The following is a 21,866-nucleotide window of genomic DNA, read 5'->3' as shown; positions in this document are numbered from 1 at the left end:
CCGCCATGCCTGAGCCTTCCCCCGCCTCCGTGGGTTCCTGTGCAGCCCGAGCCTCCCCGACGAGTGACGCCCCCTGCTCCAGGGCACCCAGTCCCATCGATCACCCAAGGGCTGAGGAGTGTGAGCATACGGCGCAGGACTATCAAGGAGCTCCACCTGCAGCCCTGGTGCGGGATCCACTAGGTGAAGCCAGCTGGGCTCCTGAGTCTGGTGAGGACGTGGAGAGTCTTTATTATCTAGCTCAGGGATTGTAAACACACCAATCGGCACTCTGTATCTAGCTCAAGGTTTGTAAACACACCAATCGGCACCCTGTATCTAGCTCAAGGTTTGTAAACACACCAATCAGCACCTGTGTTTAGCTCAAGGTTTGTGAGTGCACCACTCCACACTCTGTATCTAGCTGCTCTGGTGGGGACTTGGAGAACCTTTATGTCTAGCTCAGGGATCGTAAACACACCAGTCGGCACTCTGTATCTAGCTCAAGGTTTGCAAACACACCAATCAGCACCCTGTGTTTAGCTCAAGGTTTGTGAGTGCATCACTGGACACTCTGTATCTAGCTTCTCTTGTGGGGACTTGGAGAACCTTTATGTCTAGCTCAGGGATTGTAAATACACCAATCAGCACTCTGTATCTAGCTCGAGGTTTGTAAACACACCAACCAGCACCCGGTGTTTAGCTCAAGGTTTGTGAGTGCACCAATCGACACTCTGTATCTAGCTGCTCTGGTGGGGCCTTGGAGAACCTTTATGTCTAGCTCAGGGATTGTAAACACACCAATCGGCACCCTGTGTCTAGCTCAGGATTTGTAAACACACCAATCAGCACCCTGTGTTTAGCTCAAGGTTTGTGAATGCACCAATCGACACTCTATCTAGCTGCTCTGGTGGGGCCTTGGAGAACCTGTGTGTTGAAACTCTGTATCTAACTAATCTGATAGGGATGTAGAGAACCTTTGTATCTAGCTCAGGGATTGTAAACGCACCAATCAGCACCCTGTCAAAACAGGCCACTTGGCTCTACCAATCAGCAGGATGTGGGTGGGGCCAGATAAGAGAATAAAAGCAGGCTGCCCTAGCCAGCATTGGCAACCTGCTCGGGTCCCCTTCCACACTGTGGAAGCTTTGTTCTTTCCCTCTTTGCAATATATCTTGCTACTGCTCACTCTTTGGGTCCACGCTGCTTTTATGAGCTGTAACACTCACCGCGAAGATCTGCAGCTTCACTCCTGAAGCCAGCCAGCCCACGAGCCCACGAGGAGGAACAAACAACTCCAGACGCGCTGCCTTAAGAGCTGTAACACTCACTGCGAAGGTCTGCAGCTTCACTCCTGAGCCAGCGAGACTAGGAACCCACCAGAAGGAAGAAACTCCGAATACATCTGAACATCAGAAGGAACAAACTCCAGACGCGCCACCTTAAGAGCTGTAACACTCGCCGTGAAGGTCTGCGGCTTCATTCTTGAAGTCAGTGAGACCAAGAACCCACCAATTCCGGACACACTCTGGCCCATCCTACCACAGTTCCTCTTGGGTTAGCAACCCTTGTTAAATTGGCTTTCATAGGTGGACAAATCATGCAAAATGACTCAATACCACCTGCACTTTTTGTCTACACATAATCCAGGAAATCCGTGCATCCTTGCTATGCTGAATATTGAAAATGTAGGTGCTTCACTGCTGCTTTCTCTTATCTAGGCCTCACTCATTCTCCATAATTATTTTTTTCCACGGCTAATATATGTAGCACAAGTACAGATTAGCAACCTTGCTGCTTAAATAGTTATCCACCCAGGAAAAAGGAAAAGAAAAAAATGTTTTTTTTCGTTTTCTCCTGTGTGAGTGGCTATACCCTCTAGTATTTATCCTTTTCAGTTTGGCCCTTATAGTAACTGTCAGGGTGGAGCAAGGGGGGAACAGTTATAGGGAGTAGAGAGAGATGTTAAAAGTAAGGTTAGTCCTGAGACCACTCTTCAAGCCAGCATAGTATCATTTTTAATAAAAAGCAGGAAATAATCTAAATGTCCAATTCAAATGTTATTATCAAATAAATTAGAGAATATTTATATGAAGAAATATTGTATAAAATATTACAACTATGAAGAATTTCAATTCCAATAATGTAACAGAATGCAAACAAAATGATCTAAAATTGCATTAAACTCACCATGACCTGGAGGAAATTTTTTCCATTTAAGGAGTGCAATTAGCTCATATATGGATAAAGTAGGCCATTCCTCATAATAAGGACACATACGGATTAATTTCAACTTTTGCATATTTTCAAGTTTTATTTTTTCCTAAAATAGAATGACATTATCAAATTTTTAATAACAGGCAATTTAAAATCAAAGAAATAGCAAATAGATAAATGGTGAGAGAAGTAAAATAAAGGCCATACGAATATAAGTTAGTATAGAATACATTTGAATTTTATCAGAGCATCACTCTGTGGCCACATAGACATATTAAAATGTTAATCTTCAGATCTACTTACTAAAATTATATTTGCTCACCTTTCATAATATATTATACTTCTATAAATGTTTTAGAAGTTTTTAAAAACCCTGTCATAGTCAAGATTAAACTAAAAAGTTGTGTTTGATAAAATCAAGTAACTGGTACTGATATTTGGGAAATAAAAACAAAACATACAGAATTTTTTGTTAAAGCTAGCAACTCTGAAAATCAAAACAAATGAACATCAGGGATTTGGAATAACATTGAATTCTGAGAGAATTACCTGCACTACTGACACTGGGACAACTAAATCACAAGAATTCCCCACAATTGGAGACCCAAGAAGATGGATGTCTTCTCAACTCCACTCCACATGAGCACTGAACCATGGCTTAAGCCAGCTTTCTGCAGGACCTGCACCTGGCTTAAGCTCATTCAAAAAAAAATGAAACAGAAGGATCATGGAAACCTTTCAATCCCATTATTTTTTATTTATTTATTTATTTTTGAGATGGAGTTTTACTCTTGTTGTCCAGGCTGGAGTACAATGGTGCGATCTTTCCTCACCAAAAACTCCACTTCCTGGGTTCAAGCAATTCTCCTGCCTCAGCCTCCCTAGTAGCTGGGATTACAGGCATGCACCGCCATGTCCGGCTAATTTTGTATTTTCAGTAGAGACAGGGTTTCTCCATGTTGGTCAGGCCGGTCTCGAACTCCCGACCTCCGGTGATCTGCCTGCTTTGGTCTCCTAAAGTGCTGGGATTACAGGGATGTGCCATCAACCCCAGCTAATTTGGTCTTTTTAGTAGAGAAGGGGTTTCTCCATGTTGGTCAGGCTGGCTCGAACTCCCCACCTCAGGTGATCCACCCTCTTTGGCCTCCCAAAGTGCTGAGATTACAGGCATGAGCCACCGCCCCTAGCCTCAATCTCATTATTTATACAAACTTCCTCTGCTATCCAAAGGAGGAAAAATAGGAGTCAAGAAAAAATTTGGATTTGATTAGAAGAGAATAAATTATTAAACTTTAAGTAAATGAAGTTATCTTAAAAACGCAGAATTAGGGAATCAGAATAAGTTGTTATCACTTATTCATGCAGCTCTGAGTTTGATATCTGTTGTAATTATGAAATATCATGCCAATCACATTCAAGTATTTTTCCTTTTAAAGTAGACTATGAGACTGGGAAAGCAGCAGTACTATTATCTGTCTTATTATTCTAGTATTCTTAGCATATGACATGCTGCAAACATGCAAAACACATATTTGTTGAACGAATGAATGAATGAGTGAATGAATGAATGAATAAATTAATGAGTTTGAAATTAATGAAAAGCCAAAGGGTATTTAAAAATTACCTAAAATATATTCATTGAGACCTTTGTTTACACCTCACCTACCTATCACCAGCACTCTTAAGTGATTTTTGTCAAATAAACAACATTTTTATGGTCTCTAGGTTAAATTAAAATTTAATATAGCTGTCTTTGTCTAGAGAATCAAAATGTAGCTTGAGTTTATGCCCAATTTTTGTTTTTATATAATATTAGATATCATCTTACCTCCTTTATCTTTGCATATCCCTTTGCTGGGATTTTAAGAATTTCACAATCATCTTCTGTCACCACCGAGAACATCTGTGTTTCCGAATCAATCTCAGGTATAACTTCCAGAGTCCCAAAGGTACTCCATTTGCTAAGCTGTAAAAATACCAGAGACAATTTAATGTTTATTACCACTCATCAACATAAAAATGCCAGAGAAGGATTGGATTGTAGGTCAAGCTTTCATTCTAGGAAAGAGGGGGTTCTAAACTGTCTCTGCATGGATGGCTCCTACTACTTCTGCTCAATGTCACTTCCCAAGGCAAGAGAAATGGCCATTCTTTTTCACCGACATGAAGAAAATAACATAAAAAATCTTCTGTTTTATTCAGTGATTTAAAGTGCCTATTAGAGTGCTTGGAATATAGCAGCCATCCAATAAATAGTAGTTGAAAGAATGAAGAAATATTGTACACTTATATATATGATCTTCTGTTTTATTATCACATGTTGGTAGTATTCAGTAATAACAAAAATGAATAAAATGTTAAACAGTATATAAACCATTAATATATATTTATGGATGATTGCTTAATTTAATATGTAAATGATAAATATTAGGCATGGAAAAATGTTACTACTAGAACACATGTCATGAGTTATTACGTTATAATGATATTATATATAGATACACAGAGAACCTACATTTATATTTACCCAGGAAAAAGTGGAGGGCATGTGAAGGATAAGGAGTGTATTTTTATGAGAGGCTGAGGAGCTTCTTAGGGAAAACATCAGGTCGATATGCCTATCTAAAATGGTATGGGAAAACTTCCATTTTTCTACTTCAAATCCATAGACTATTTTTCTTTTTAACTAAATGCATAACTGAGCTCGAATCTGCAAGTCCAAATATATAGAGGAAATTTAAAATGTCAAACAGTCACAGCTGAGGCCAAAGTGGGCCACAGTCCTATCAAACCCGAATAAGGTCCTGAAGAGCTGAGTTCTGAGGCTTGTTGTACATGTAGGAACAGGACATGGGACCCGGAGCCATGCACGGTGAGAGCCTGGAATTGTGTCTCCTTGCCTAAAGTCTAGGAACTTGGAGGATTGCCCCAGTTGTGAAGTGGGGACAGGAAGAACTACATCCAGTACTTTATGAAAGCCACACAGAAGCTGGCTATCTAGCCATGAAACTGGACAGGATTGTTAGAAAATCAAGAACCTAGGTCTGCAACTTGAATGAGTACAGAGCATACACTTATGCATAGTAGAAGACCCAAAGCTGAAAAATCAATAAAAAGCCTCGTACACAACTAGTAAAACTCCTAGGATCCAGGAAGGTATTATACGAACTTAACCTTATGTATAAATTCAGAGAGAAAGGAACTTCCACAGAAAGCAATCCTTGCTGATGACAAAATCATAATAAAAAAATTACAAGCCACACAAATGAATAAACCCCTATAAAGGGAAGTCCATGAAGAAGGAGAAAAAAATTGACCAACTACAAATATTTAAAATATGTAGACTATAAAAATCAGAACATGACATGATGGAAGCAAAAAGAGGTATTTTGGAAAAGAACAAAATAAAACTTCTGTAAATAATGGTCACAATAATTTGTAGATTAAAGATAATTTAAAAAAGAATTCATTACATGGATAATATACAAGAAAATACTCTGGAATAAAATATAGAAGAAATGGAAATAAGAAGGGGGTTGCAAAGCTACAGAAGATAGATGAGACCATTTAGCATATATCTAATAGAAATTCTAGAAGAAACTGAAAAGAATGGATGGAAAACGGTGATACATAAGTGATAATGGCTGCGAGTTTTCCAGAGCTGAGGGAAGAAGTGAGTTGTCCAAACCAAGCAACACACAAAACTGAAAGATGCATTTGCTTTTATATTCCTGCCCAGGATTTGGTATATTCTCCTAATCTTTCTCCTCTGCTATATCTCCTATTTACGATCTCATTAGCTATCAAAATTTCAAGCAGATATTGTCCACTTATATTTTTTCAATTTATCTATAGTTTTAGGGCATTAGTTGGAATTACCTAAGAAGCCATTATAAAAGCAAAAATCATCCATGACTTTGAATAATATTCTTAAGGATTTCTTTCTCAATTAATTAAAAAATATCATCAGACTCCCTAATATTAATAATTAGGAAATTATACAACTTCCAATACCCTTTACATACCAATTATTTTAGTTGAATTATTTTTAAAAGTATTAATATTTATAATTTTCCATTTTGTTCTGTAAATATGGTTATCTTAAAAGTGCTCAGGAAAAATAACTTTCAACCCAGAATTCTTTATTTACTTGAAATAGCAATTTAGAGTAAGAGTAAAGAAACAAGAAAATAATTTTAGACATCATAAGAAACAAATGACTAAAAGATGAATTCCAGCTAGAACAATACTGAATCCAAAACGGAGGGCAAATAATTAGCTAAAAACATTGGTAAATGTAAATAGCATTATTGATATATAATAATTTTTAAATGACTAATATGGTACTCTTTTAAAATAAGAGAGATTTAAATTGCTTTCAAATAGTAACTCAGAAGAGACAAGCAGAAAGTTAGAATTAAAATATTTGAGAATCTTTATATTCTTGGGCTAGGAAAGAAAAATATTGTATAGGTTTCCTTCAAATTACAAATTTAATTATATACAAGTTGAAAAAAGTACAATGATAAAAAAATAAAGTGATGAAGTGAGGGATATTTCCTACAAAAATGGCAAATATAAAGAATAATACCTCAAATATCTAATAAACATCTGTAATTTCACTTAAAGAAGAGAAAACAACCAAAACAGTTATTGAAAAATACCAAAAATATTTTTAGAAGAAAAACTATTTCCAGAAGAGACGAACCAAATGACTCACACACAAAAGAAACCTGCTCAATCTCAGTAGGAGACAGAAAATTGTAATTAATGTCATAATACCACGTGGTTTTTATCCACCAGACTGAAAATACTGAAGTCCTCTAACCTATGGGATTAGGAAGATAACTTTCATTTATAACTCTGGAAACTGTAAAAACCTTTAAAAATGAGAAATTATCTGGCAATATCTATTAAAATAAACTAAAAAATGTATGCAGTGTCTTACTCAGAAACCCATCTCCTAAGAATCTACCTTGTAGAAATAAATACATTTTAAGGAATTCAACCAAGTCTAAGTTTTAATATACTGGTAAAAATTCATTACATATATATATCTTAGCCTGGAAGAATTCTGATTAAAAAAACAAATAGTAGATAGTATATTAAAAATTGTTTTTTACAAAATGAACAGTTACAAAAACAGTAATCCATATGTGTAGGTAGTTGTTTAAATGCCAGTGTCAATTCAGAGGAAGATGTGCAAGCGTACATGTCAGGCTGATACGGTTCATATGTTCAGGGGATAGTGATGGAGCTAAAATGGCAGAATATTTATTAAAATTTCCTCCAACCTCCTTGTATTTGTTTCAATGGCCATAAAAAGTATGTATTACATTTGTAAATTTTAGACACTTATTAAAGAAATTTAAAATGTGACTTTGAAACAGAATGCTGAGTTATCTTCCATACATGTGCTATTTGTTTTGATACCTTTAAAAATATACATAAAATATCTAAATGATATACAGCAAATGATTACAGTTGTTATATCTGAAAACTGCAGGTAATAATCATGGTCTACTTTATATTCTGTATTTTCTGAATTTTTAATAAATATAGCAGTTTTTAAATGAGAAAACACTATAAAGCTATTCACTTTATAGCTCAGTCTCTCTCAACTTTTTTGAAAATATCATTTATTAAGGCTACATAGATAATCCTGTTCTAGTAGGGATAGTTGGCAGAGTTGCACAGATGGGACAGTTTCTCATACTTGTAAATTCTCATGTTATTTTACTGAAAAATAGATTGATAACTAAGTTTATTAAGAAATGATATATTCTCATGCTTTTTTTCAACTTCTATAATAACACATAACGTGAACAATCTCCCTCTGAATAAGAATTGGTAAATCCATAAATCTTTCTTTTGAATAAAGTCATAATGTTGAGATTTGTTCTAAACTGTATTTTATAAAAATAGAATTTCCTGAAAAACAGAAGTATTTCATAGGTATAATTTTTGTCCTTATTTTTTCCATTGCTTTTAGCTTCCAGGCATTTACACATTAAATAAGATCCATAAGTAAAATTAGAGGTACTATTTTTAAACAGTAGCTTGCTCTAAAGTTTGCATAACATGTTTTTTCTTTTCTAAGGGGCTGATGAAATGGACAAAAAAAAAAAAAACACACAAAGATCAGGCCCTCATAATCTAGTCAATAGATGAACTTCTTGAACTTCTAATATATTATTCCATAGTTTGTGATTATTTGTACATCTATTTTTCTTGAATGAGTTTCTATAGCTTTAATTATATTCTCAAAGTTGTCTAAGTCTCCAAAGAAGAGTAATAAGAACTGCTCCAGATTGAAAATAATTATTTTTCTCCAAAGATTTAGACTCTAATGGCCTTTATAAAAAGTGCATTCTCAAAACCAAACCATGATAAGAAAAGAACAGAAAGACATTGCATTTTATAATATTTCACATGCTTAGGGAGAATGTGGGACTATACACTGGTATCTGGAAGGTAAAGTTGGAACTAACTGAATGTGAGGACAATCTGCTGGGGACCTAATGCATCCCATTGGCTGAGGGACGGGTCTGTATGTTTAAATAGAAATTTTCTGGATAAATTTATTCCAAACCTATATGCTGAATCAAAGAGGAACACCTTTTCAATTATAGAAAAAAATTATCTTTCAGGATAATATGAATATGTACTTTCTAAGTAAAACCTACAAATCAAATCAGTTTGTAAATGTAGCCAATAAATTTCTCTTTAAAAGTTGGCTAATCATGGCTTCCTATTATGTCCCTCATACATATATAAATATATTATTTTTCAATGCTTGCCTTTCTGAGAAGTGGAAAAGGTAATATAAAGCATTTCCTTTTCATCTGTGGTTTCACTACACAAATATAGTTGTATATTTATACATATATATAAATATATATATAATCTATATAAAACATAAACATATTTACTTGTATATTTTGAGGTAACAATTTTTAGTGCATATACATTTCATACTCATTATGAAATATCTTTATTTTTAATGATGCTCTTGCAATAAAATCTACTTTGCCTACTATAGTACAGCTACTTTGGCCTTCTGGTTAGTATAATCTGTGTTATCTGTTATTTTACTTTGCAACTTTCTGTATCCTTCCAATAAGGTGGGTAATCATACAGGGTATTGCTTTATGCAATATGACAATCTTTGTTTTTTAATGAAAGTATTTAGTCTGTTTACATTTAATGTATATTTGCTTTTAAATCTGCCATCTTAATATTTGCTATTTTTCTATTTCTTTGTGTAATTTCCTACTTATTGCTAAATTTTGAACTAATCAAATATTTTTTCTACATTCTATGTTCTCTTTTAACTTATATATTCTTTTATTATCATTTTGTTGATTAGTCTAGTTATTACCAATGCATCCTTGTCTTATTAAAGTGTACCCTAAGTTCAGGGTCCCTCATTATGCATGGAAGATGCATTCCAGACTGTTTTTGCATGCAGAAATTGCAGATAATACTGAATCCTATATGTGTTTTTTTCCTTTACATACATATCTATGATAAAGGTTACTTTATAAATTAGGCACAATAAGAGATTAACAAAAATAACTATTAATTAAATAGAAAAATTATAAATTTAGAAAAAAGTTTAAACATAATAATGGAATTTTCAGACCAAAGTTGACCTCAGGTTACTGAAACTGGAAAGTGAAACCACAGATAAGAAGGAAGTGCTATATTACCTTTTCCACTTTTCAGAAAGGCAGGGATTGAAAAATTTTTTACTATTCTCTTGCTGTTTTTGCTACTTCTGATGTATTTTATTTCTATATACATGTAGGAACTTCACAAGGAATAATATTGATTTATACAGTCAGCTAATATTCAGATTTATCCACATATTCACCAAGAAGTTTCTTTGTTCTTCAGTTCTTTCTACTTTTCTGTATTTGAATTTTGGATAACTTTGTTTCTGCCAAAGTTTGTCTCCTTGTCATTCCTTTCACTGTAACTTTGCTTGCAATGAGATCTTTCTTTACTGTTTGTCTGAATACAACGTCATTTTGCCTTCATTTAAATGATGGTTTTACTGGTTATAAAAGTCTAGGTTGGAAGTTACTTTTTTTCCTGAATGCTTTAAAAATATATGTTATTGTTCTCTGGCATTCATTATTTGCTAAGAGTTCATTAAAATTTACCTTGGAGTGTGTTTCTTTTTTGTCTACTTTGACTTTTAACTACCTTTGGTTTACATTAGTTTAATTTTTATGTGTCTAGTTGTGGTTGTCTCACTTGTAATTCATACAGCAACTTAAATCTGTTATTAGATGTCTTTCCACAGTCAGAAAAAAATTTCAATCAGTTCTGCTTCAGGCAGGACTAAATATTGTTTCTACTATATTTCTTATTTATCCTTTTGTTGGGCTTTTAATTGCATACTTATCAGAGTTTTTCATTTCTCATATCTAACTTATGTTCTTTTCTATCATTCGTCTTTTTTCTTCTTCATATTTACTTATGATATGTTCTACTAATCAACTTTCCAGTTTAGTAACTCTCTTCTGCAGTGTCTAATCTGCTAATAACTACATCTATTGAGTTATTAATTTCATTTTACATTTTTAAGTTATGAAGCTTCCATTTTCTTATTTATTGTTAACAATTCTAGTTTCATTGTCAGATATGATCTTGAAAATAGTATTATTATTGTAAACTAATAACTCCAATATCTAAATTACCTGTGTATTTGTTTCTACTGATTTTTTATTGTTTGTTAAAAATGTTCTCTTGTGTTTTGACACTCCTGGTAACTTTTTAGTCAATGCTGGATGTTGTGTATGAAAACCATTGATTGTTCTAGATATGTCATCTTTCTCTGAGGTACTTTATTTTTCTCACAGTCAATTAGTATAGGAGCATACTAAATGGCCCCAATCAATAATTGAGGTATTTTGAGACTGGTTTTCAGTCTTTAGGACAGTGTTTTGGTTCTGGGTTTCAACTGATAGACTGACACATTTTTAAGAACCTCTTATGCTTGACAGACCCAGGACTCATAATTTATGTCTATAAAATACATGAGACTGGTGAAAGTTCTACTTCTTAAATTCGTAGCTACATATTACTCAAATTCCATGATGGTTCATTTTATGTGTCAATTTGACTGGATCATGGGGTGTCCAGATATTTGGTTAAACATTTTTCTGAGTGTTTCTCTGGAGATGTCTTTGGATGAGTTCTGATTTAAATTGGTAAAGATTAACATTTAGATATGTAGACTGAGTACATCAGATTGCCCTCCATACTGTGGGTGGGTCTTACCTAAAATGTTAAAGGCCTGTATAGCATAAAAGGCTGACTTTCCCCTGAATAAGGCAGAATTATCCTCCTTGACAGCTTGAGAACAGGTACAATAGCTTTTTCTGGCTCTATAGCAGTTTTCAGCCATCATACTCAAACTTGGACATCACCTCTGCAGATTTTGGACTTGCCAGCCTCCATAATTACATGAGCTAATTCCTCATAATAAATCTATACATATACATATATGCATATGTGTATATATATATAAATGACCCATCATGATTCAGCACTTTCATAAATGTAAGAAGGAATTATTGAATAGTTAATTCAACCAGATGTATATTTCCAAAAAAAAAAATTAATATTATTCAACCTCCATTTTCTCTGGTTCCCTTTTCTCAGTATCTTGGCCCCTCAAGGCCTGACTGCCTGGGTAGACTAAACTCAGATTCATGGTGCTCTGGCATTCTAAGGATCCTGTAAGTTCTATTCACTATTTTCTGCTCACTTGATTATCCTTATGATGCTTGCAAGTTGTTGGATGTCTCTAAGGAAAAGCAGTAGGAAATGTCTGGCTCAAAATAATGTATTTCTCTTCTTTCTTGAATTATAGCCGCTCTAATCTTGGTTCCCTTGATTGCTCTTCAAAACCTTCAAACTGTTATTAATTTGATGTTATTCAGCTTTTATAGTTGTTCTCAGCAAGGGGATTGCTCTGATGCAAGCTACTTCACCATGGTATAAAGTAGACTGACATTCAATAGATTGAAGCACCTGAGCTTCTTTTAAACAAGATCTACTTCCGTTTCTCTATTTCTGTTGTTTGGACTTTTTTCTCATTTGCCCTTATCAACCCATTATGAAGTGAGTAACAAAATTATTCAGAACAAGCAACCAGACCATGACATCCAAGCCTTTTCTCATAAAGGTGGATATTCTGGCAAAGTAAACCAAAAATTTCTACATAAATTATTGCTTGTAATAGGAAAAAATGTCCTGAAGAGCCTGATTCTCATTTTGATATTTTTTTCCCTTAAATAAAATAAAAACTGAAAGAAGGATCAAGGTGATAGCATCTTAATAGAAGGAAGGCATTGGTAACTTCCAAGGAAAAATAATTTCTACATATAGATAGGTAGACGTTAATTGTAGGTGATAAGCAAGCCAACTAATATCAATGTATTAGTAACAGAGACTCTCCAATGCCTATACTATTTATACGTATTAGATAGTAATGAGAGTAATGAATTTACCATTGATTCCTACTTTGTAGGTTATATTTGTCATATGTGTGTGTCATTTTTAAAACTTGTCAATTAAATTATTTCAAAAATCTTTTAAAGAGCTATACACTTACTACTTTATAAAAAGATAAGAGTGCAAGAAAAGGAGTAGATCAGCAGAGAATAACGATATTCATGATAAAGTAACTGGAGAACTTACAGAAAGCAAGTTACTGGGATGAGTGTCACATTACTCACAACATAAAGTGTCCTGAACAGCTCAGGCTGCATCCTGTTAGTCCAAGAGCACAGTTTGGCTGATAACCATGAACTGAATCTCAAGTGGATCTCAAGTACTCCTATTTGCAATGGTTTGTTGTTATTTTGAATTTCTTTCAGAGAAACAAAATCTTCAGCATTGACTGGAACAACAGTCTCCCTTTTCTGTTCAGGTAGATTTGGGCTTCTTACTTAATAGTAAAGAGGCAGAACCTTTCTTCTTCCTATGTGCCCAGTTAGATATTAACTAAATTCCAACAGTCACCCATCATGATTCAGCATTTTCATGAATTTCAGTAGGAATTATTGAATATTTAATTCAACCAGATATATATTTTAAAAATTAAACCAATTAATAAAATAATTTGAGCTATATTTCAGAATTTTCTAAACATTATTGGTTCTCTTTATTGCTGTTATTGTACTACTGTTATATAATCAGTACTACAGTACTACTATTATTTGAAATTTAAAAATTTTCCTGTTATTAGGGGAAATTGATCTGTCTCATATATAAGAGTAACATCATTCAGTCACAGGAAATAATTATTTCAGCATACCATTTGGTAGAATTGCCCCTCCATACTTGGATGTTACACTGTAAAAAATATAACTATAAGCATATTAACAATTTTCGGAAGAGTGAGCACTAAGAACTAAAAATAGTTCTGTGTTATAATGTGAAATTTAGTGTTAATTAAAGAAGTTAGTGTCTAATTTAAATAATCATAAATTTTTTAAAGTTATCACATAAGGTTTATTAAAAACTTAATGGAGTGTACATTTAAATGCATACTTTATATGTACTCATACACAAGTGCTCACCACATGTTCACTAGCTATTGAAGTTAAAAAACCCTTTGGCTTAATGGATTACCATCATTCATTTGTTATATGCTTTATCCATATATAAATTGACTGCTCTGATATGATCTGAATTTTGTATAAAAGATGATACATTTTGGGAGCTTAATATCACAGACTTTTTCATATAATAAACTAGAAACATTGCTCCTGTCTTATTCAAAAGAAAACATTTCTCCCACATAACACTAAATTCAATTGCTCACATTTTCATTTACTCTCAATTTAATATAGTCTTATAAAGAAGATTCAGTTGAATAAGCTGAGATATAAATTGAAATAACTGTGTCAGCCTAACTTCAATGTGAAAATAATTTAAAATTTTTCAGTGTGGCATTTATTTATTTATTGATACATATTAGATGTACATATTTTTCAGATACATGTGATGATTTCATACATTTATACAATCAAATCAGAGTAATTGGGATATCCATCACTTTAAATATTTATTTTTTATCTAGGATCATTCTAATTATTCCCTGCTAACTATTTTGAAATGTGCAATCTATTAATGTTAACTATAATCATCCTACTGATCAAACACCAGGTCTTATTTCTTCTAAGTGTGTATTTGTACCCATTAATCAACCTCTCTTCACCACACATCACCCCCAACCTTCTTGGCCTCTGATAACCACCAGCCTACATTTTACCTTTATGAGATTCACTCTTTCAGCTCCCACATGTGACTAAGAACATGTGATACTTGTCTTTCTGTGCTTGGATTACTTTACGTTACACAATCACCTCCATTTCCAACCACATTGTTGCAGTTGACATGATTTTATTTTTTTATGGCTGATTAACATTCCATTGTGTATATATACCACATTTTCTTTATTCATTCATCCAGTGATGGACACTTAGGTTGCTTCTATATCTTGGCTACTGTGAATAGTGCTGAAATAAGCATAGGAATGTGGATATCCCTTTGATATATTAATTTATTTTCTTTTAGGTAAATACCCAGTAGTAGAATTGCTGGATCATATGCTAGTTTTATTTCTAGTTATTTGAGGAACCTCTATACTATTTTCCATAGTGGCTACACTAATTTACATTCTCATCAACAGTGTACAAGGGTTTTTCTTTCTCCACATCCTCAACAGCATCTGTTAGTCTCTGAATTTTTGATAAAAGCCATTCTAACAAGAGGAACCTCGAAAATTACACAAACCCACAGAAGTTAAACAACAGTCTCCTGAATGACCAATAGGTCAATGAGTAACTTAAGAAGAAAATTTAAAAATTCCTTGAAACAAATGAAAATTGACATGCAACATATTAACATCTGTGGGATACAGAAAAAGCAGTATTAAGAGATAAGTTCATAGAAGTAAATACCTGTTTCAAAAAGTTGAAAAACTTCAAATAAAGAACCTAATGATGCACATGAAGGAACTAGAAAAGCAAGCAAGAAAGGAAATAACAAAGATCAGAGTAGAAATAAATGAAATTGAGACTGAAAAAAATATATAGACGATCAACAAAGTGAAATGGTGTTTTTTTGAAAAGATAAACAAAGTAGACAAACCTTCAGCTGGATTAATTTAAAAACAAGAGAGAAGACCAAAATTAAATAAGAAATGAAAAAGGGGACATAACAACTGAGATCACAGAGATACAAAGAATCATTAGAGAGAATTACAAACAACTATACAACGACAAATTCAGAAACCTAGAAAAAATGGATAACTTCCTGGACACATGTAACCTACCAAGATAGAACCATGAAGAAATAGAAAATCTCAACAAACCAATAATGAGTAAAAAATCAAAGCCATAATAAAAAGTCTTCCATCAAACAAAAGCCCAGGACATTACAGCTTCACTGCTGTATTCTAACAAAATTTAAGGAACTAACTAATATAAACTCTAGTGAAATCCTTCCCAAAAAAATGAAGAATAAGAAGAAGAAAAAGAAAAGGGAATACTTACAAACTCATTCTATAAGGTCAGCATTACCCACACAGCAAAACAAGACTAGGACACGGCCAAAAAAATCAATAAATAAAATTTTTAAAAAATAAAGAAACTACAGGCCAATATTCCTGATGAACATTAATGCAAATAGAATAATTTATATTTATTTGGTTATATACCCAGTAATGGGATTGCTGGGTTGAATGGTAGTTCAGTTTTTAGCTCTTTGAGGAATCACCACACTGCTTTCCACAATGGTTGAACTAATTTACACTCCCAACCAAAAACGTATAAGCGTTCCACTTTTCTCACAATCCTGCCAGTATCTGTTATTTTTTGACTTTTAATAATAGCTATTCTGACTGGTGTGAGATGGTATCTCATTGTGGTTTTGATCTGCATTTCTCTAATGATTAGTAATGTTGAGTTTTTTTTTCATGTGCTTGTTGGCCACATATATGTCTTCTTTTGAAAAGTGTCTGTTTATGTCCTTTGTCTACTTTTTAATAAGGTTGTTTGTTTCTCCTTGTAAATTTGTTTAAATTCCTCATAAATTCTTCTTGAAGGTTTTTAACATGAAGAAATGTTGAATTTTATCAAAAGCTTTCCCTGCATCTATTGAGATGATCATGTGGTTTTTGTTTTTAATTCTATTTATGTGGTGAATCACATTTATTGATTTGTGTATGTTGAGACAGCCTTGTATCCCAGGAATAAAAGCCTAGTTGATTGTGGTGAATTAACTTTTATATGTGCTGCTGGATTCAATTTGCTAGTATTTTGTTGAGGATCCTTGTATCTATGTTCATCAGAAATATTGGCCTGAAGTTTTCTTTATTCATTATAGCTCTGCCAGGATTTGGCATCAAAATGATGCTGGCTTCACACAATCAGGAAGTTCCTCCTCCTTCATTTTGTGGAATAATTTCACTAGGAATGGTACTAGCTCTACTTTATATGTTTGGTAGAATTCAATTATGAATCCATCTGGTCCAGGACTATTTTTGGTTAGTAGGCTTTTTATTACTGATTCAATTTTGGAACTGGTTATTGGTCTGTTCAGGATTTCAGTTTCTTCCAGTTCAGTCTGGGGAAAGCAATTCCATTTACGATAGCCACAAAGGAATAAAACACATAGGAATGCAGCTTATGAAGGGGGTAAAAGATCTTCACAATGAGAATTACAAAATACTGCTGAAAGAAATCATAGATGACACAAACAAATGGAAAAATATTCCATGCTCATGGATAGGAAGAATAAATATTGTTAAAATCGACATACTGCCCAAAGCAATTATAGAGTCAATGCTATTCCTATGAAACTACCAACATCATTTTTCACAGAATTAGAAAAAACAATTATAAAATTCATATGGAACCAAAAAGTAGCTTGAATTGCCAAACAAATTTTAAGCAAAAAGAACAAAGCTGGAGGCATCACATTATCCAACTTCAAAATATACTATAAGGCTATAGTAACCAAAACAGCATAGTGCTGGTACAAAAGAAGATATATAGACCAATGGAACAGGATAGAAAATGCAGAAATAAAGCCATATATCTACAGCCACCATCCTTAACAGAGTTGACAATAACAAACTATAGGGAAAGGACTGCCTATTCAGTAAATGGTGCTGGGATAACTGACTAGTCATATGAAGAAAATGGAAATTGGACCCATTTCTTTTACAATATACAAAAATTAACTCAAGATGGATTAAAGACTTAAACGTAAAACCTAAAACAATAAAAACCCTAGAGGACAACCTAGAAAATATCATTCTGGATATCAGCCATGGCAAATAATTTATGACTAAGTCCCAAAAAGTAATTGCAACAAAAACAAAACTTGACAAGTAGGACCTAATTAAGCTAAAGAGCTTCTACACAACAAAAGAAACTATCAACCGAGTAAACTGACAACCTACAGAATGCGAGAAAATATTCACAAGCTATGTATATGACAAAGATCTAATATCCAGAACCTACAAGCAACTTAAATAATTCAACATGCAAAAATCCCATTAAAAATGGGCAAAGGACATGAACAGACACTTCTCAAAAGGAGACATACATGTGACCAGTAAATATATTTTTAAATGCTCATTACTAATTATTAGAGAAATGCAAATAAAAATCACAGTGAAATACCATCTCACACCAGTCAAAACAGCTATTATTAAAAAGTCACAAAACAACAGATGTTGGTGAGGTTACATTCCCACAATGCTGGTGGGAATGTAAATTAGCCACTGTGGAGAGCAGTGTGGGGATTCCTCAACGAACTTAAAATAGAACCACTATTCAACCCAACCATCCCACTACTGGGTATATACCCAAAGGAAAATAAATTATTCTACCAAAAAGACACATGTACTCATATGTTAATCACAGCACTATTCATAATAGCAAAGACATAGAATCAACCAAGATGCCCATCATGGTGGACTGGATAAAGAAAATGTGGTACATATACACCATGGACTAACACACAACCATACAAAAGTACAAAATCATGTCCTTTGCAGCAACATGAATGGATCTGTAGGCCATTATTTAAGTAAATTAATGAAGAAACAGAAAACCAAATACTTCATGTTCTTACTTATAAGTGGGAGCTAAACATTGAATACACATGGACACAAACATGGGACTGATAGATCCTGGGGACTGCTTGAGTGGGTAGGAGGAGGGTGTGGGTTGGAAGGCTACCTATTGTGTACTGTGCTCACTACCTGGGTGATGGGACCATTCATACACCAAGACTCAGCAACATGCAATTTGCCCATGTTAAACCTACATGTGTATCGCCAGACCCTAAAACATATAAGCAAACAGAATAAAACTAAACAAAAATACTAGCAGGCTAAATTAAACAATTTTTGCATATAGTTAAAATGAACACTTTGAATTGCATTTTTGCTTTTTCCATATTCATTAAAGAGATTAAGCTTCTTAATTATATGCTCTACTTTTATAATCATATATCCATTGAAAAACAATGATAAAATGAATTACTTTGGACCCACTAAGTGGATAAAGAAACCAAATTTCTCCCATTTAGATAAAGGTAGCATATGCAACCATGTTAATGTTTAATGTAGTCCATTCATTTTCTGTTGTTGTATGCTATACTCAAATTACTTATTCATTTGTTGATGAACATTTATATTTTTATCAGCATTTAGCTATGAAGCAATTGTGATAGAAGCATTATTGTACATGTTACCTCATTTGATATATAATAGTATCTCTAAAATATATGACTATGGATACATTTCTTTGTTATAAGCCATGTTAGCACTAGAGCATCTAATACCAACCCGTTTTCCAAAACACAAATTCTTATACTCATATCAGCAGTAGGAACACCTCCAATGTTTATTTCTTCACAATTTCTCCATCATTATATATTGTCTAATTTTTTTGCATTTGCCAATTTGGTGTAAGAAATAATATTCACTGTACATTTTTGTTATTTACTGAGATTTATTTTTAAATGTACAAATTATTTATGGTACATTTCCTTGATTGCTAAAGTGGTTGAACATACTTGCACTTGCCAATTTATTTCATAGTTTCTGTTCTGTAATAGACAAATTTATATATTTTGTAATTTTCATTATATTGTCCTTTTTGATTTGTTGATCACTATACATTCCAGGTATTAATCCTTTGCCATTTGTGTATGTTGCAAATATCTTCACCCAGTGTGTGCCTTGTCTTTTCATTTACTTAGAATATCTCTGGATGAACAAATGGCTGCTGATTTTAAACAAGTATCAATATAGTTTCCTTCTATAAGTCTGTTATTTAAGGTGTTTTTCTGTTATGATACCATGAAGAAAAGAGCACCTAAAATATTCGAAGTCTTTCCTTTTACCATTAGGCTTGTGACGCCTAAATTAAGTTTTATGAATGGTGTAAAGTAGGCATGCAGTTTTATCTTTTCTGTCTGCATAACTGACTGCCCTCACCCAAATGAATGAACCCACGTTACTCACTGCTCTTCATGTCACTGTTCTACATCAAGAGTTCTTTTGTGGCTGGGTGCAGTGGCTCACGCCTGTAATCCCAGCACTTTGGGAGACCGAGGTAGGCAGATCACCTGAGGTCAGCAGTTCAAGACTAGCCTGACCAACATGGAGAAACCCCGTCTCTACTAAAAATACAAAATTAGCCAGGGTGGTGGCACATGCCTGTAATCCCAGCTACTTGGGAGGCTGAAGCGGGAGAATCCATTTAACCTGGGAGGCAAAGTTTGCAGTGAGCCGACATAGTGCCATTGCACTCCAGCCTGGGCAGCAAGAGCGAAACTCTGTCTCAAAAAAAAAAAAGCCTTTTTTTTTATGTGGACCTCATTTTTGGAATTGCTTAGATGTCAGTGTGCTCACCTATCAGTCGCTAGTGCCGAATATTAGTTATTATAGCTTTATTTTGTGTTTTTATACCTAATAGGAAAAGCTCCTCTTTCCAAAGTATCTGCTTTAGGAATATCTAGTGTATTCTTAGCCTTTTGCTCTTTGGTATTGTTTTTAAAATTACCTTTTCAAGTTCCACAAGGAACCTGTTTGGATTTTTTTTTCCAATGGAATTGCATGAAATGTATAAATCATTAGGGGACACTTATCTTTAAGATATTGAATGTTTCTGTCCATGAATGTAATTTAGCTATATTTAACCCTTCTGTGATATCTTTCAAAGAAAATGTATAATGTTCTTCCAAAAGTACTGGCTTACAGTGTACTATATTTTTCTTAAGTGCTCAATCTTTTGTATAGCTACTTAAATAGAATCTTTTAATTAATGATATTATCCAACTGATTATTACCTATGTTTCTGTGAATTTTTTGTTTTATTGCCAAATTAACAATGTGTTTACAAGTATGTTTTCTAATATTTTACTCATTTCTTCAGTAGTTTCCATTTAGAGAGGTGATTGGCAAACTTTTTCTGTAATAGACAATATAGTACATATTTTCAGTTTTGCAGACCATATAGTTTCTGTCACAATTACTCTACTGTTTTAGCAGAAAGCAGTCATAAATGATATATAGTAAATGGGTGTGGCTGTGTTCCATAAAAACTTTATTAAGAAAAAGAGACTGTAGCCTAGATTTAGCTCAAAGATTAAAACTGCCATCCTTGAATCTAGAGTTTCATTCATTTGATCAAGTACCCAGATTATTCCTATTATTTACTTTAATTTTTAAAAGAGTATAAAATTATTATGCCATTATCTTATGTGAAAAATGCTTTTTAACATTTAAGCAAAAAACAGCCCACATTGCCAAGTCAATCCTAAGCCAAAAGAACAAAGCTGGAGGCATCACGCTACCGGACTTCAAACTATACTACAAGGCTACAGTAACCAAAACAGCATGGTACTGGTACCAAAACAGAGATATAGACCAATGGAACAGAACAGAGCCCTCAGAAATAATGCTACGTATCTACAACTATCCAATCTTTGACAAACCTGATAAAAACAAGAAATGGGGAAAGAATTCCCTATTTAATAAGTGGTGCTAGGAAAACTGGCTAGCCATATGTAGAAAGCTGAAACTGGATCCCTTCCTTACACCTTATACAAAAATTAATTCAAGATGGATTAAAGACTTAAATGTTAGTCCTAAAACCATAAAAACCCTAGAAGAAAACCTAGGCAATACCATTCAGGACATAGGCATGGGCAAGGACTTCATGACTAAAACACCAAAAGCAATGGCAACAAAAGCCAAAATTGACAAATGGGATCTCATTAAACTAAAGAGCTTCTGCACAGCAAAAGAAACTACCATCAGAGTGAACAGGCAACCTGCAGAATGGGAGAAAATTTTTGAAATCTACTCATCTGACAAAGGGCTAATATCCAGAATATACTTATACAAATTTACAAGAACTTATACAAATTTACAAGAAAAAAACAAACAACCCCATCAAAAAGTGGGCAAAGGATATGAACAAACACTTCTCAAAAGAAGACATTTATGCAGCCAACAGACACAGGAAAAAAATGCTCATCGTCATTGGCCATCAGAGAAATGCAAATCAAAACCACAATGAGATACTATCTCACACCAGTTAGAATGGCAATCACTAAAA

At 33.6% G+C, this 21,866-nt stretch overlaps 1 protein-coding gene across 4 annotated transcripts in view; it reads right to left on the bottom strand.

The window, feature by feature from the left end:
• CNBD1 (cyclic nucleotide binding domain containing 1) overlaps positions 1–21,866 on the bottom strand; it is a 629,195-nt gene that overhangs the window by 184,301 nt on the left and 423,028 nt on the right. For all 4 annotated transcript variants that reach the window (XM_054498740.2, XM_054498739.2, XM_054498741.2 and 1 more), the window contains exons 7-8: positions 4,025–4,162; positions 2,170–2,302 (exon numbers count right to left, since the gene is read on the bottom strand). In XM_054498740.2, coding sequence (XP_054354715.2) covers positions 2,170–2,302; positions 4,025–4,162 — 271 coding nt within the window. The remainder of the gene's footprint in view (positions 1–2,169; positions 2,303–4,024; positions 4,163–21,866) is intronic.

This window comes from Pongo pygmaeus, chromosome 7 (assembly GCF_028885625.2).
Source record: "Pongo pygmaeus isolate AG05252 chromosome 7, NHGRI_mPonPyg2-v2.0_pri, whole genome shotgun sequence".
Taxonomy (NCBI): Eukaryota; Metazoa; Chordata; class Mammalia; order Primates; family Hominidae; genus Pongo; species Pongo pygmaeus.
The sequence above is the reverse complement of the archived record's forward strand: the minus strand, read 5'-3'. Positions and strand labels throughout refer to the sequence as shown.